Source organism: Lagopus muta, chromosome Z, assembly GCF_023343835.1.
Source record: "Lagopus muta isolate bLagMut1 chromosome Z, bLagMut1 primary, whole genome shotgun sequence".
NCBI lineage: Eukaryota > Metazoa > Chordata > Aves > Galliformes > Phasianidae > Lagopus > Lagopus muta.
In genome coordinates this window covers 28,633,864-28,652,191 of record NC_064472.1, presented here as the reverse complement: position 1 = coordinate 28,652,191, position 18,328 = coordinate 28,633,864, and the positions used below count along the sequence as shown (strand labels likewise).

General features: G+C 38.0%; 1 protein-coding gene across 4 annotated transcripts in view; it reads right to left on the bottom strand.

Moving 5' to 3' along the window:
• The window catches only part of KDM4C (lysine demethylase 4C), a 297,078-nt gene that overhangs the window by 238,072 nt on the left and 40,678 nt on the right, over positions 1–18,328 (bottom strand). For all 4 annotated transcript variants that reach the window (XM_048930999.1, XM_048930997.1, XM_048930998.1 and 1 more), the window contains one exon: positions 10,960–11,153. In XM_048930999.1, coding sequence (XP_048786956.1) covers positions 10,960–11,153 — 194 coding nt within the window. The remainder of the gene's footprint in view (positions 1–10,959; positions 11,154–18,328) is intronic.

The window sequence follows — 18,328 nt, the reverse complement described above, 5'->3', positions numbered from 1 at the left end:
TTAAGTCAGAAATGGAAACTTTAGCATAGCTCATTTCAACAAACTAACCAAAAGCATGTGGACCTCAGATGAAATTGCTTAACTCAAAGGAAAACGTAGACGAAAATTACAGTCTTCAGAAGAAAAAATAACTAATACACATCTGAGAAAACACAAAGCCAACTAATATCATCTCTCCACAGCAATATTACTTTCTAAATTTCCATTTGAGAGACTGTGGCAAAAATGTCAAGCAGCAAAAAAAAAAAGTCTACTACATTAAAAGTGCTTATGGAAAATAGGACTCAAATTATTTATGTGAACAGACAAGAGATCTTTTTAAATAACTTTAAGGCACACTTACATCATTTATCAATAATTTTGTGATTTTTGGATTAATTTCATGTTCTTTCCTCACTTTCGGTTATGGTATAAACATCTGACTGTCCTGATAATAAGCATAAATCACAGTAAAATTAGGTTTCTGTACTCGTATTAAAATGAGACAGAGGAAATGACAGAAAAAGCCTAAACAAATTTTGATAATAAATATCATTATACTAATGTAATTTCAGGGAAAAAAAATATAGGAAACAGCATTACTACAGCATTTGAATTTTAAAGATTTTTTACTCAATCTCTTGATAGAAGCCAATCTTCCAAACTCCGGAAGGCCATTTAAAAGTTCAGTTATGGTAAAATCACTGCACACAACTTGCATCATTTCTAATATTGCTGCTGTGGTAGTGTGTGACATTAATACATGAATATTCATTAAATGATTCCTTCATATCAGTCTGATGCCTTGTAAAAGCATTCTAACACCTCCAAAGTACATACAACAGTCTGCAACAGCCTCAGAACAATCTCTTGTTCACAGGGGTAAATACATACTCATGTGTGGGTTTTTTTCCCTTTCCTCCACAGTAAAGTATTCAACAACAACAACAGCAACAACAACAACTCACAGAAAGTCTTAATTCTGTTCCCTAGCCTCAGGATTTTTCCTTTTACCTCATGACCAGTTAGCGGAGATTAAAGAAACCTTCTGTTTGCAAACATTAGAAATGCAAGATTTCTCATCTTCTATACAATGAAATCTTTCCTCCTCCATTTTCCTTATTTGCACCCACATCACTAGTAACATGGGACAGGGAAGAATATACTCCCACAACTTAACTATTAAGGTATAGTTTGGTGAGATACAGAGTTGACAGACTACCTGAAGAGAATAGAATTTTCACTTCTTTGTTAAATTCTTGGTTGCAGCCAAAATGCACATTTATACAGAAGGACTATCTCAACGTCTTTAAATAAGTACCCTGCTCTTTAGTGATGACTTAGGAATACAACTTTAAAAAAATATGCATCCAAATCCCAGTCGCTACAGTTCTTATATGATTAAACCACAAGATTTTAAATCTTCCCCTCTTTTGCCTATTGTCTAGACTGAGCAGTTCTTCATTCATCACGTCTATCACAATGTATTCCTCCATGAAGCACCTATTTTCACCCATCCGAATTCTGCAGAGCCAGAACCGTGATTTCAGGGTTGTGATAAAATTAAAAAATCTGGACCACACTATAAACTTAATCAATTGAAATTCCCAGGAATAATTTTAAAAAGATATAATTTCATTTTTAAAAGTCAGGAGAGTTTGCACATTAAAAGCTACTAAACTTTCTTACAAAGACAGCATTGAAATGAAACAAATCCAGCCCAAAGCTACCAAGTCTTTCAACAGTAATGCAACAAAGATTTTTAAGAGTAGTATCACAGAATCAAAAAAGGTTGGAAAAGACCTCTAAGATTACCTACCACCAGTACTGCCCACAAAGCCACATCCCTAAGTGCTACATCTACCCTTGCCTTAAACACCTCCAGGGACAATGACTCCATTGCCTTCCTGGGCACCCCGCTGCAATGTCTAACCACTTTTTTCTGAGAAGACATTCTTCCTAATATCCCTGAACAATCAGGGAAGAAACGATTACCCGATTTCTATTCCATTGTCTGAAATGTTCTCCCACGTTCTACGGAGAAAAACTTCCAAGAAGCCACAAGCCATAACACAGAGCAATCTGAATTTCCATAACTCCGGTTGTAAAACCTCTAAACAATGTTAATAAAATTAAACAAATGCAGTTATATGCAATTAAAATGTCTTCACATTAAGAATGTTGGTAATGTTCTACTGTGTTCATTTTAACATTAACTAAATTCGAACAGTAACTTAGCATCACAGTTTCTCTTTGTTAAGTTAGAAAACTGTCCTATTTTTAACGTAGCAGTATGAGAATACTGATTTAGAAAAATGAGGTGTAAAGCTACTTTAATATAACTGTGCTTCCTGAAACAAAATTCAACATACGATTTTTAAAAACATACTGCATAATGTAGCTAAAAACAAATCACCAATCCTATTTTCTGTCTGTATCAGAATTAAGCTTTGTTTCACCTCAATTCAGTGCAAAGACATGATAGATATTTACATATCCATCTATACTGTCTTTAATTAGGTAGAAAAGTATGACAGTGCATCATCAATTTTCACACAAATAGTGTTTAATATGAAAAAAACAGTCATCAGAAGTCAAAATTCTTAATAATGCAGTCTTAAGCTGTATTTCTTTGGAGATTCAAAAACTTTTCAGTCTGACATATACCAACTATTTAAACTTCAAATGTTCTGCATCCACCAGCATTCATTCTGTCTCTACAAAAAGCTTCTAGCTCCAAGTTTGCTTCACCAACGAAATCCTAGCTTAAGGAAGAATTCAAGATACAAATTAAAATCTAAGTCCTCACTCTGGGAATGTGTATTGGAAAGAAGAAAAAGGACAATTTGTCCTCACTGGCTGCAAAGAATGTCAAAAATCACTAATATCTGTTATATGTTCTACAAATTGCATAGCTCTCACTGTGTGACAGCCTAGGATACCCTGCTAGAATGAGTCACATGCTTTCAATCTACAGAAAGTGAATTTTACTTCCACAGCAAGGAAAGCAGTGGAGCTAAGTGATAGTATAGACACAAATACAAAGATCTCTGAAATATACTTTGCTTTTCTTTTTCCAAGGACTCCTTAATATCATTTCCAAGATGAAAAATGCAGCCTCTAATAGCTTCTGAGAATGACTATGAGATGACAAGTCCCTAGTTTCCAGGAAGAGAAAATGAGACCTCTACTTGTCATAAAAAAATGTATAGGGTTAGGCTGACAAAGAGATTTCCAATGAGTCAGTAGTGCAAGGATCAGCACAAAATTCTATAAACTGTCAGTCGTACACTGACTTCCACTCTTGATTGCCTTGCATTCGTTTTGTCCAGGACAAAAAGAAAAAACCCACAACACTAAATAAAATTTGATTTGCCCACAGTACAGACACGGTAAAGCAGATCGTGAAGTTGAATCAAAACAGATGCACCTCAAATCATTTACAGTTACAAATTTAATAACCTCAATGTTTTAAAAAATTAAAATAAATGCAAAGCTATGTGTGTCTGTAAAATCATTAAGCCATAAATTTCCACAGAAAAATTTACTAAAGAATATTAAAAAAAACGACAGTTACACCACAACATCACTAGAAATGATATAAGTTTAAAATTTAGTTCTGCTTTCTGAAGGTTTACGGTCATCTTTCCATCATGCCTCAGGAAGTAATTAATTTTTTGCCACATTAGTAACATTGTTCTAAACATCAGAGTCTAAGCAGTTACATTTTCTAGTTCAGAATCACTACTGTGGTAATGCTTTCAAATTCACAGTTCTACTGAAGCTACAAAGGTGGAATCTGCAGTAGTCTGATCCTTCCATCGGGAAAGGCTGACACTGAAAGGTCATCTGGTGCCTAGGACCATGCCCAGGAGGCTTCTGAAAATCTCCAAGGAGGAGATTCCACAACTCCTCTGGACAACACGTGTCAGTGCTCACTTGTTCGTACAGTCAAGGACTTCCTGATGTTCCAATGGAGCCTCCTCTGTGTCAGTTTGCGCCAACTGCTTCTTCTCCTCTCACTAGGCACCAATATAAAAAGCCTGGCTCCATCCTCTTAGCACCTTTCTTTCTGATATTTATACACAAGAGCTGCTCTGAAAGTAATGCCTCCTATTTTAATATCTTGCCCCCCAACACCAGAGGTGCATGTTGGTTGTATGACAGTAGAGGCTGAACCTTCCCACCAGCATCCTATTATATTTTCTTGCTATGCCGCAGAAGGCAGCAGAGGGGAAGTCTGACAAAATGGTGTCTGACGTGAAACGGGTATGAATCACAAAATTACACAGTCACAAAATGACACATTAAAGGCATTAAGGTTGGAGGCAGCCTGTGCTGCAGTGGCCATGCCCTGGTCAAGTTCATTATCTTGAGGGATGTGGGCCTGGCAAAGAGTGGCATCAGGACCCTGAACTTTGAAAGAGCAAACTTCAAGCTGTTCAATGGACAGCAGATGTTGTTTTTCTTTCTCTCAAATCTTTCCTCAGAACATCCTTCTCTTCTCCCCTCATACTGTTCTATTTCAAGGCTTCTGAATTGTATTAATTCATTTCTTCCTCTCAAATTATTGCCTATCCTTAGGACTTCTCTGCAGGTAAAAAGTAACGTATAAAGCAAGCATATGAATTTGGAGTCCTCAGGACAGGAGAGGACTTTAAAAACAAAGATGTTGAGGAGAGCTGGCTGCTCTTCAAGGATGCCTTCCTAAAAGCACAAGAGCCCTCCGTCCCTCTGAATAAGAAAGTGGGCAGAGGAGGTAGGAAACCAGCAAGGCTCGGCAAGGACCTGCTGGGCAAACTGAGGGCAAAGCAAAACCAAGGCACAGGCAGAAATGAACTTGGCAAGGGACATGAAGAACAATAGGAAGACATCCTACAGATGCATTGGCCAGAAGAGACAGGCCAAAGCGAGTGTACCTCCTTTGGTAAATGTCAAAGGAGAACTGGCTTCAACGGACGAAGAGAAGGCTGAGGGACTGAATGAGTGCTTTGCCTTGGTCTTTATTGGCGGCCAGGATTCCAGTATTTCTCATTATTATATTCTCAGTCCTTGAGCCCTGCATCCCTAAACCTCTAGGTGGGGACCGGGGCGGTAAATCTCCCCCCACTGCAAGGGCTGAGCAAGTCCAAGATTGCCTCATGAGACTGAATGCGTACAAGTCTATGGGGCCGGACGGCTTGCATCCCAGGGTTCTGAAGGAGCTGGCTGAGGTGGTTGCCAAGCTGCTCTCCATCGTATTTGAAAAGTCGTGGCTGTCAGGTGAGGTCCCGGATGACTGGAGGAAGGGTCACATCACTGCCATTTACAATAATTTGAGTTGGAAGGGACCTTTAAAAGTCATCTAGTCCAAGTCCTCTTCAATGAACAGGGACATCCATAGCTTGCTCAGAGCTCCATCTAGCCTGACCCTGAATGTCTCCAGTGACAGGACATCATACCACCTCTCTAGGCAATTTGTTCTACTGTTTCACTACTCCTATCACCAAAAAAAAAAAAAAAAAAAAAAAAAAAAAAACCTTATCAAAAAAGAATTCGTTATCAAGTCTAAACCTCCCCTCTTTTAGCCTGAAACAATCTCCCCTGGTCCTGTCACAACAGACCCTGCTAAAGAGTCTGTCCCCTTGTTTCTTACAGTCCCTTTTAGATACTGAAAGGTCACTATCAGGTCACCTCAGAGTCCTCTCTTCTCCAGACTGAACAGACCCAGCTCTCTCAGCCCATCCTCGCAGGAGAGGTGTTTCATCCCTTGGATCATTTTGGTGTCCCTCTTTTGGACATGCCCTATCAGGTCTCTCCTGTGCTGAGGACACCATATGTGGATGCAGTACTCCAGGTGAGGTCTCACCAGCACAGAGGGGCAGAATCACCTCCCTTGATCTTCTGATCATGCTCCTTCTGATGCAGCCCAGGATACAGTTGTCCTTCTGGGCTGCGAGGGCACACTGCTGGCTCATGTCCAGCTGCCCATTCACTAGTACTCCCAAGTCCTTTTTGGAAGGGCTATGCTTAATCCTTTTATGTCTCAGCTTGTATGGATAGTGGGGGCTGCCATGACCAGGTACAAGACTCTTCATTTGGATTTGTTGGATCTAATGAAGCTCTCTTGGGTCCATCACTCAAGTCTGTCTTGGTCTTTCTGGATGGGATCACCTCCCTCAGGCATATCAACCACACCCCCAAACTTGGTGTCATCTCAAAACCTGTTGAGAGTGCACCCAATCCCACCATCAATGTCACTGATGAAAATATTAAGGGGCACTGGTTCTAGCACCAACCCCTGAGAGGCACCACCCTTCACTGATTTCCATCTGGACACTGACCACTGCTCTCCGGGTGCAAACTTGTAAGCAGTTCCTCATCCACTGAGCAGTCCATTCATCAAATCCATCTTTCCAATTTAGAAAGAAGGATGTTATGGGGGACTGTGTAGAAGGCCTTACTGAAGTCCCAGAAGTGGCTCATCCCTTGACCTCTGACACAGTTATGCCACCACAGAAGGCCATAAGTTGGTCAGCAGGAATTGTTCTTGGTGGTGCTATGCTGACGATATCATCTCCCTCTCTTCCATGCGCCTTAACTTCCAGAATGATCTGCTCTGTGTTCTCCGACACAGAAATAAAGCTAACAGTTGGGAGCTCCTGGGCCATCCTTTCCACTCTTCTTAAATATGGGAATGATAGTGCTTTTTTTACCAGTTACCAGGGACTACTTCTGACTGCTATGACTTTTCCAACATAATTAAGAGAGGGTTGGCGTCTGCATCAGCCAATTCCCTCAGGATTCTGTGATGCATCTCATCAGGACCCAGTGACTTAGGGATGATCAGGTCCCTCGGGTGGTTACAAACCTGATGTTCACTTACACTGGGAGGGACACTGCTCCTCCAGTTCCCACCTTCCAAACCTGCTCGAAGTGGGAGGTGCATTTCAACAGTAGTGACAATGGGTCACCTCCACTGGTGCAGATTTTTACAAGTGTGGCATACAGGTTCCTATTCATTGCTGGTGAAAAAGCACATCTAATGCTGGTGACAATGTTTAAAACTAGTCTTTTGTAGCTAGAATTTGTTCTACTAAGTAGTGCTCTTGTGCTCTTTGCTGTAGTTTCTATTGAAATAAACAGGAGGCATTACTTTTAAAGCAACCTATGTACATTAATGAGATCCACCCCTGAGCCTTTTCTTCTCCAAGCTGAACAATCCCAGCTCTAACAGCCTCTCCTCATCCTCAGAAGTAGATAGAAACTTGAAATACCTGCACTCTCATGGAGAACACCATAGCCTCCAAATACGTGAGCAGTTTCAAGACCAAGAAACAGTGCTGACAAGCTTGACAGATTATAGCTACAGTCAGAATTCTGATTACAGCTACCTCTGTGTTTCCTGACAGTCTTATTTCTGCTCCTTTTTTAATAATTTTAAAGTAAATGTGGCTGATCCTCTCCTTACTTGGTCATAACCACCTTCCCATCTATCAGGGAAGGTTTTGCAGATTACTCCCACTTCATGTTAAAATATCTGCACATCATTGCAATTTTATCTGTTACTTTTCTGAGACATACAACACAAATAGGAAACATGCCAGTTCTGTAAATGGTATGCATGACTTACAAAAGTTAACAGCACTCTTCTACCCATGCTGAACTTTGTTTCACCTGGCCCAATTTTCACCAGTCTTTGTCACTTGCTGAGCACAATGAAAACCCTATTTATGATCCTCCAGAAGACACCATCGAAACCAGGTTAAAAGAGATTCTATCTGTAGTACTAGTGCTAGTCTGACCATGCCATCCGTTCTACACCACTTTTTGACTACAATTTTCTCTGTATTAATAGCATCAGAACACCATCCGTTTCATTCCTCAATATTTTAACCCCATCACTATCTCTTTGCTGCAGATATTCAAATTCTGAAAGCTTTCATGTGAAATCATGTTTTAATGCGTCTCATAGCCCATAACATGGAATAACACTTCCTCAAATTTCCAAGGCAGATATAACACATACTGGTACACATTCTACATTAGCAAATCTGTAAAAATAGAGTAAACAACTACAGTAGTCAAGAGGCAACATCAAAGTAGCCCATGAAAGAACCTGAGGCAATCTTGAGATCAGTGTTCTCACCATCCTGGCTCCACTGAGCTCCTCAAATCAGAATTTCTAAACCTAACCCACGTGCTTTGAGCATCACCACAGATTCTCTTACAGTAGTGATACTTAATCTAATTTAGCTAAGGTCTCTCCTTAAGAAACCAGTCCTTTTCTTGACATTATCACTAAAAATCTTTCATTCCTGTTGCACATGTTCATCTTTGTTTTACGAGCAATAATCCTTGCAAGGTATTCTGCAATGTATGAGCTGCACAACTAAGCAATTTTCTCTTTTTTTAAATAATGTATTGTCTCTTGTCATTTCTAGGCCAGGAAGTAAACAGCAAACGGAATGTCACAGAAAACATCACAGATTAATACATATAATCTGTCTGAATTTACACCACGGGTTTATACTCTTTTCCTTTTAAAAAATAAGTACAAACTGTAATTCTTTACGTGGGAAAGAATTAAAATCTCCACCCACCATCAGACTCAAAAGAGGAACAAAATGAGCTGCTACTTTCTAAAAAAAAAAAAAACAAAAACCTAAACATGCCGTCCACTTATCCTCATTTTCTCTTAAGAAAAGAGTACTCCAATTATTTTAATGTTTGAAACTTCCACAGTGCCATGAAAATAACTGACTGCTTAATAATCATTTTTGCACGTGTGTAATTAATATTTTTCAAGAATGCTTACATCTCAACCTTTAGAAAGGCAAAAAAAATTCTATTCACACCACATTTTTTTGTATCAGTCAGGTAAATAGCACCACAAGTAAGCACTGCTTTCAGATACTTCATACAGCAAGAAATAATTTCCAAAATGCAAATAACTTATGCAGATTTTTGTCATTTATAAATTTATAATGCAAATTGAAGCATTATCTATATTTTATGCATGGATATAACACACATACCAACAGGCTAACATTTTACTACCAACTAACAACTGCATTAGGTGAAGCATTAATGTCAAAGAGCATTTCTATATTTGAATATGTCAAACTCCTCAAATTTTACATTAAAAACATCTTCAATCAAGGCCTATAAGCCTGAAATAATAATTACAACAGAAGATAATGAATATACTTAACAACAAATGGAAGAGTGAAGAAACTTCCAGAGTGAATCCACAGCTCTGAGATACCATTACGAAACATGCAAACAACAAGCTGGAATAACAAATTAGGTAAATCATGCCAGTGGTTATTCTTGGTAATAAGACTGTTCTCATAAAAAAACAGTGATGTTAAATGAGGTAGTGTCTTCAAGATTTCCTTCCCCTCAGAAACAAACAAACAAAAAAAGACACAAAGGAAGAGGTGCAGGAAAAATTCTGCCTGGCAGCAAGCAATCACAGCAGATGCTGTTTTTCTTTCTCTCAAACCTTTCCTCAGAACATCCTTCTCTTCTCCCCTCATACTGTTGTATTTCAAGGCTTCTGAATTGTATTAATTCATTTCTTCCTCTCAAATTATTGCCTATCCTTAGGACTTCTCTGCAGGTAAAAAGTAATGTATAAAGCAAGCATATAAATTACACAAATATATACATATGTAGACAGAAAAATAACCATAATTCTGACTTCGCTAATGGTTACCTGACATACTTCCTGTGTTTCAAATAAAGCAGTCAATGAAGGAATCAGTACACACCACATAATATGTACTTGTTTGCCTGTCTCTTGATGAAGTGCACAGAGAATAAGAAGAAATGGAAGATTATCTATGCCTAACTATTGGACAAAGCTCCAAATTCCATAAAGACAATCACAGCTGTCAGATTCAACAGCTGCCTGCAAAAGCTCACCTGGGATTTCAGGCGGAAGCTACTCTCAGAAGAAAACACGCTATAATGCTTTTTAATACAATATTTTTCACCAAGGTTTCATTTGTTTTCCTTAAAAAAGCACAATTCAGTTCACTCAGCTTTAATTTTAAAAGCAAACATTAGCTGCAATTCCTTTATTTGTCTGAAAGAATATGCTCAAATCATGTTAACACAAGAACATTTGAATACGATAACAGCATTAGTATAAATTATTGCAGCATTCCTCCAGCAAGGATATAACAATAAATAAATAAGCCTCTAAGTGATAAAAATTGTCAGTGAACTTTAGTGCAACATTCTGAAACAATATGGGCCAATTTGGTTCAGGAAAAGAAATTAGTGTCCACTGCTATTTCTTCTACAGGTATTTTGGGGAGAGAAAAAAAAAATCTTACAATCAGCAGGAAATCATTTCTCTATTGTGCTTTAAGACATACCCGTAAGACCACAGTCTGTATATTCACTTTCTTATCCCTCTTTCAAACAAAAGGCTCTTCAATTAAATGAAGTGAAAAGGACAGTAGAAACTTCCTATTTGGGAAATGTGTCAATGCTGAACCTCCTTTGCTACCGGGCCTCAATAACCGAATAACTGAATAATAAAATTCTGATACAAAATGAAAACAAACAAACAAACAAAAAAACGCAATTAAAAGCATCTTAAATACAAAAACCTGTAAGCAGTCCCAAAAGACAAATCAGACCCAAACAACTTGAACCAAAGAAATTGATTTCTTAGAGGCCTCACAAGAGCTTTCTCAAATATCCTTGGATTTGTCAACTCTAAACTTCTCAAATTGAATCATTACAACCTATTTCTTTTGAACTCACATAAGCTCTTCTTATTAGCCTTGTTCTTTAAAACAGAAGAGTACATTACTGCAGTGTTCTTTATATCACAGACCTCCCATTTCATTGCTTTTCTTAGCTGAGAATGCTGTCTTGGCCTTTGAGTAAAGTTAATCACTGTGAAGCAATTGCACCCCAACTGCTTGTTTTAGTCAGCTGAAACACACAGATAAATAAGCTTCTAGAAAAATTAAAACTTGCCATGACTTCGGCTCCCCAAAATGGAGATAATTAATGCTGTAGAGATCCATATCTTCAGTGTGCCATGCAAATGTTGTTTTCCACATGCCAAAATACAGGTATGGGGTATTCACACCCTCAATAGAAATTCCACAGTCTTCTCCTACAACATCCAATATTGTATTAAGATGAGCAATATTCCATTCCTCAATACCCTGAAAAAGATACATAAGAGGCGTATTATTAAATTAATAAAATAATGGAACTTTATATAATAGTGTTTCACAAAAGATACATGCCTCATCTAGCCTTTCAAAAGACTGCAGACAAGCAAAAATTAATAAATACTCCATCAGACTCTTAAAGTTACCCCAAAAACTTGTTTTGTCCTTAGCAGAATTCAGATCAGGTGTTAAGCCTGACATGTTTACAGCAGAGAACACAGATAGATAGATATGTATGAGCTTAACATTTAATATTTCAAACTTAACACATATTGATATACTGTACACAACAGAAATAACAGCTGCAGACAAAAATCTATGAGTGTCTATGAGCTATGTGTCACTAGGCATATCTTTCCTTTTTACTTACAAAATAATATTAAAAAATTAAAATGCTTTTAAATTATTTTCCTATGTGAGTTTACCACTTTTCTGAAAAAGCCATAAAGAAATGAAACAATCACTTCAGAGATATTTCTTTCTATAACCATAACGAGCTGCATGACACAGCATTAGAGAAGAAATCCACTAATTTCATGGGATTTCAGACATTTTCCTCCCATTGTTGCCTAAAGTTCGGGTGTTAAAAGCCACACATGTAGTTTTCGTTGTATTTCACGTTCACAAAACATGATTCCAATTTCAGGTAATACAGTGTGTAGAAGTCAGTGTGACAAAGATCAAAGCTACAAAATTGAAGAGAAAGAGATCAAACTTCACTGTAACAGCAATCGTTAGCTCCTCGAAGGAAGGCTTCCGAATTGACTTCTTGAGACTCCGCATGTGACTGCCTGCAATGATGACCTCACTTAAAAAGAAAGGCCACCCTTATGTCACCTGGGAGTCTTAGAAAGGAGTTATTTTTACAGAATGAGTTCATTCCGGATAACAAATTGATTTATTTATAATGAAAGCTTCTGCTCTCATGCACTTATGTGACATAGAGGCGCTTGAAATAAAAACATGTAAAAATATATTTATGATAAGAACTATCAAAGAGAATTAAATGCAAATACGTATTCAAGTCCTAGATGTAGGTAAAATTTCTACCTTTCAAATCTAAAAATCAGTCGCAAGACAATAGAGCTGTCAGGTACAAAGTTTATTTGCAGAAACAATTTTAACTAATTATTCTTCAAGTTAATTTACTTTTTTGATTGGAAAAAAACTCACAAAATTAACTGTTGTTCACAGATTCTGTACAGTCAGTTTGGAGAAACAAACTAATATGGCAAAATAAAAGCAATGACTTAACCACGGAGGTACACTGGAACATCATAAACACACCAGATAAAAAAAAGCAACTGTTGATCTAGGTAGTATCCTCCTTCTGACAGAGGGCAAAAACAAACAAGAATCAGAATACCCTGCCAGCCTCCAGCAATTTGCAGATTAAAGGTTTCACCAGAGAGGTGCTATTCATCTGCTCAACAGGACCCAGTGGGCTTTCTACCACTTAAAATTTATCTATCCAGTCACCATCTTTAATATACAAATAAATTTTTCCACTCATAACATCTAGACATCTTACTCTCCTTTCACTAAGAACTAGTAAGAACTAAGTGATAGCTAATAGACAAAATTAAGAATAAACTGTCTTTTTATTTCACATATTTTCATCCTCAGTTAAGTCACAACCAAACACCAAGCAAACAGTTAGTGCTTGGTCCCTGAAAGGAAAGCAAATCCTCCTATGGAGAAAAAGGTTGCTTAACACACCTAACACAAAACACAAGATCCAAAACCCCTATAATAAAGATGCATAACCTATTTTCATTTCCTAATAGCCATTCTGGACAAACTACAGAAACTACAGGTTTTGAGGAAAAGTTCTCTGAAACTGGTTTAAATTCCAAGATCACTGTGGTTCATTTTAATTATTTCTACATTCCTTAACTATTTTACGCTTAGGTTAATGCAAGTTATTACTACAAATTATTATCAAATCTATTACTTTACCTCATAGATGTAGCTTTTTCTCGTATTCCAAAACACTACACAAAATGATTACATGAATTCCACTTAAAATATTGACTCGGTTCTTTTGCCATAGTTATGAGGCTGTTTTTAGACATCAGAATTGCAATGCAGAACAAAAAGAGCATAGGACCTGTAGTTCAGCAAGTCAACATATAATCATACTTCAAAAAGTTAAAGTATACCCTAGAAGGGTATATTATATTTAATAACCATTATTAGATGAATGCCATTCAAATTCTTTGACCCAGAAGTGAAGCTTCTTACACACGAAAGAAAAAAAAAAAAAAGAACATTTAGGCATACTCTACTCAATGTAAGGAAAGGATCGAATATTTATTCTGTACTATATCTCAATAGTGTTTTATAATAACTGTAAGTAAAGTGTAAAGAACGTATTTCTAGCATCCACACATTCAATGGCAGATTTTTGAATACATGCAATCTGTATTCTTCTGAACCACTGTGCTGCTTCTATACAGTACCATGTTCTGTGGTACAGTTATACCATACAATTCAACACTGGGGGGGGGGGGGAAGGGAGAGAAGTTAAAAAACAGTGTGTTTTTCTCTGTTTGCTACAACAAAGACATACAGATGTGAAACAACTTCTTTGTCTTTGCCATAGCACATTAGACATGATGCATTTCTTCAGAGAAACAGTACAAGTTATAGGCAGCAGGTTATGTAAAAAACTAATACTCCAATCTTTGCTAACTTTTTAGATGATTCAGACTATCTGTAAATTACAGTCATGAGTTTTTATGGTTCTTTTAATAGCATTTGAACCAACTTGTAAGGCAGTATGTAGATAAAAGGGAATGCCTCACAAGCAGCTCTCATAAATACCTAAACACAGCTCAAAAGGAGCTGACCCATTCTGTTCTCAAGGACAAAAAAAAGAAGTGGCTTCCAGTACCCTGGTAAAAAACCTGAAATTAGGGAGTTTTTTTTTCATAATGAGGATCTCTATGCAGAAAAGAATAGGGCTTCAAACAAAATCATTTTCTATTCATTTTCCATTTTTAAAGTAATTGGGATAGTGACACCGCACCGTTCTTTCCTCTTTCTTGATACACATCAGTCTGAGATATTCTATCAGTGTGATTTCTGTACATATATACGCTAATAAACAAAACCATTTTTCAGTGTTTAATTGCTCCCTTGATTATCACATGGATTCCCTTCAATATTAATACGGCAAACAATACATTTCTTGTACAACTAGGATTAAAATGTCTCTATGACTGACTGTAAAAGCTCACATAATAGGAGTTTAAAAAAAAAACAAACTGATTTAGAGAGTGAAGGAGAGTAGGAGAACCATGCAGAAAAATCTGTGCTTGGTCACCCACTCCTCAGTCCACGCACTCACCCACTCACAGTCATGAATATACTAAAAAGCCTGCCATGTTTTTACTGCTTCTTGAAGGTGCATAAGAATGAAATAGGAAAACGCTATGATTAGAATTTTTGCACAATAAACACGTATTCAATCTATTTTTTCTCCTCTCAGTAACTTTTCAGAGGTGACTCTTACTTTTGCCGCACATTTTTTAAGGGTGGAAAAAATAAGAGAAGTTAGTAGATTCCCTGTGGAAATAGATACTAAAACCAAATATGTAAGTGAATGAACACTCATATTGATCTCAACTGTGAGATCATACACAGAAAGGACATTTCAAGTTACCACATGCTAAAACACACAGAAATTGCTACATTTAAAAAATACTGATTTGCAATGAGGCTTCTTGACGTCAATGCAGAGTGCACATACATAATCCTACTGAGAGATAAGAGTTCAGCTTATCTGACCACATGATAGAAACATTTAGGCAAAATCAGGTTTGTGGCTTTCAGGCAGACTGAGGAAGAAAATCAGGCACATTTCATTCAGCCACATTCATTCTCAGTCTCTACCATTTCTTGTAAACACCCTTTTTTTTTTCAAAATAACATAAACTGTGACCACTGAGAACTCATCTACACCCGTTACCATCCATTACCAGGAGTTAATTCTAAATTGCATTCCTGTGTTTTTGTACATAATTCTTATACACTGTTCTCCTGTATTCTTATTGTCACAGTAACAGTCAATGTTCCTGTAGTTCTTGCCTTCTTATTAAGCTACCCAGTAGCTTCCACTACTATAAAGAATGCCATATAAGACGCACGAAGTAGTCAGTTCACAAAAGAATCTGTAAGACTGTCTTGACATGCATGGAGAATCCAGTCCCTGTAGGCAACTTCAGTGGCACGCATGTAAACAAGTGCTTGCTTCCTGACATTCAGATGGAAGCTCCTGCATGTCAGTTTGCACCTGCTACTTCCAGAACTGGTATCACTGAACAGAGTCTAGCCCCATCTTCTTTGCACTCCCCCTTCAGCTATTTATATATACAAATGAGCTATCTCCTTTCCAGAATGAACAGTTTCAGCTCTCTCAGCATATGTTCCAGTCCCTTCATCTGTGGTCCTTTTTGGACTCTTGTACACTTGTACTCTTTTCTCTTTCTGTGGAGTCTAGACTGGACATAGTACTCATCATCATAAAATCATAGAATCATAGAATCACCAAGGTTGGAAGAGACATACAACTCATCCAGTACAACTGTCCACCTATCACCAGTAGTTCTTCCTAAAAGGTGAGTTGCTTCACCTACTGAGAGCAGAGAGGAAGGACTGCCTCCCTTCAGAAACCTGCAGCCGTCGCTCCTCCTTAACAGTATGCTGAGGACACCATTCGCCTTTTCTGTGACAAGGGTATGTTGTTGGTTCACATTCAACCAGATTCACAGGAGCTCCCCATGGCCTTCTCTGACACACTGCTTTCCAGTTGCTTAGCCTCCAAGACGTATTCGATATGCCTGAGGTAGTTATTTCCCAGGCCTTATTGCCCAGATCATTCACTGGATCTAGTACTGACTCTCAGGTACAACCATCCCTTAGCATAACAACCACTAGCTATTGGCCCCCAACAAGGCCCACTGATCTCACCAAAACTGGTCAATCAGCCAATTTTGAAATGCTTACTCCTTCATCATCCTCACTTCAGCTTTCATGAGGATCTTATGGCAGAGAGTGTTGAAAGCCCTACTGAAGTCAAGTTATACTATATCCAGTGCTTTCCCTTCATTTACCAAGTCAGCCACTTTGTCAAATGTCAAGAAAGTTAACAAGCTGGTGAAGCATGACTTCCCCCTGGTGAATCTATGCTGAATTCTTGTGATGGACAACCTTCCTATTCTTCCTGTGCCTCAGAACGGCTTTCAGAATTGCTAGTTGTTCCATCAGCTTCTCAGGGATGAAGGTGAGGCTAAGTGACATGTAGTTCTCCCTGTCCTCATTCCTGCCCTTCCTGAAGGTAAGATCTTCCCTCCAATCATCATGCATCTCTCCCAGACACCATGATCATTCACATATAATTGAATGGCCTCAGTGTGACATCAGGTAGCTCTTAGCATTTACTTGTTCTTCCCATATGAACTCAAGGATGCATATATGTCTGGTTTGCTTAAGTTTTATCAACCTGATTCTTTTTCACCAAGAGTAACTCCACCTCACAGTAGACTTCAGTCCTATAGTTGGTAACTCTGGATTTTTGAAAGTATAAGACTAAGGCAAAGTAGGCATGTGGCCTCTTCCATGCCTGTCCTGTACTACCAGAGTCCATGCCACAGCCAGCAGCAGACCTGTATTTCTCATTTACCTTTTGTCACATATACTTCAGAAATCTTTCTTGATGCCTTTGACACTTCTCACCATATTCAGTTCTAAGTAGGCTCTGGATTTCTCATTTCCATACTTGAACAGTGTCTGTTCCTTATAGCTTATCTGTTCTTGCACCCACCTTCTATATACTTTCAGTTTATCTTTGAATTTTTCAGATCTTTGCCCATCCACAAATGTCCCCTTGCATTTTTGCCTGACTTTCTGCTACCTGGGACTATCTTGGAGAGGGTGAATATCAGCCACCTTTCTTGGTCCCTCTTTTCTTCCAGGGGCTTATCCCATGAGTCTCTTCCTCTTTCAAGAGATCAAAGTCTGGCTTACTGAAAGTCAGGACTGTGGTCCTGCTTTCTGTCTTGCTGTCTCTTAAGAACTCTACAACCTCACTGTCAGTGCAGCCCAAGGCTGTCTCAGACTTTCTCACTTGTAACAGGCCTTTCCTTTTGAGATTAAGTTACCAAAAGACCACCTTTTCTCACCAGCTGCTCTTCCCCTTTGGTCAGGAAGTTGCCACCAATGCTCTCCAAGAACCTTCTAGATTGCTATACCCTGCCGTTCCCATGTCTGAGGTAAAGTTACAACTCACATTCCATCCCTAACTCATTTCATTGTCAAAACCAAATTCTTAAGCTAATGTTAAAGTGCTGCTTTAAAATCCACTTAGTTCCTCTTAAGGATGCAAGTGGAAACCAGATGCTAAAGCTAATGTTACATTAGAGATGTACCTGCAACTCAAATCAACTGTTAACCTGCAAACTCAACTGAATCAATCTCCCTATACTACTAAACAAATGTGCTCCCCACAGCTTAAGTGTGGGAGAAGGAAGGATTATCGCATCTGGAAGAATAAAACTAAGGGAAGGAAAAGGAAAGCAAAGTTCTGCCTTCAAGACAGCCAGCTGAAACAGTGGTGAGAAAGAGGTAAGCCAAAATTTATGCATGCTTTTTCCATACCTTCACTTTTCTCTATGAAAAGCATTTACTGCATAGCACTTAATTCAGATATGTTTTATGAGCTGTTGTAAGTCACTTTTGTTTGGAACATCTTTTGAAATTAGGGACTTTTTTCTACCTAGCTGCTAGATTATCCAAATAGGAGTTTCACAGATTTTCTCCTAACTGCCCATGAAAGTATGATATCAAATAAATAAAAATTTTCTAAAGAAAAGACCCCGAGAAAACATAAAAAAAAAAAGTTTATTTGAGCTCCCATTATCTCACATAAGAAAACAATTAAATTTGTAGCCTCCACAATTACTAGTGTGATTTATTCAACTGAGTGTAGTGTTGAAATAGGTCTAACTAGTTTCCCAGGATAGAAACTATATAGAAAAAAGTAGGTGAATCACACTCTCCAATTTACTCACAGTTACAATTGACAGATAAGTTAATACAGATATGATATCAGAAACAAAAGAACTCTTCTCCTTCCTCTTCCTGATAGGAACAGCAGGTTTCTG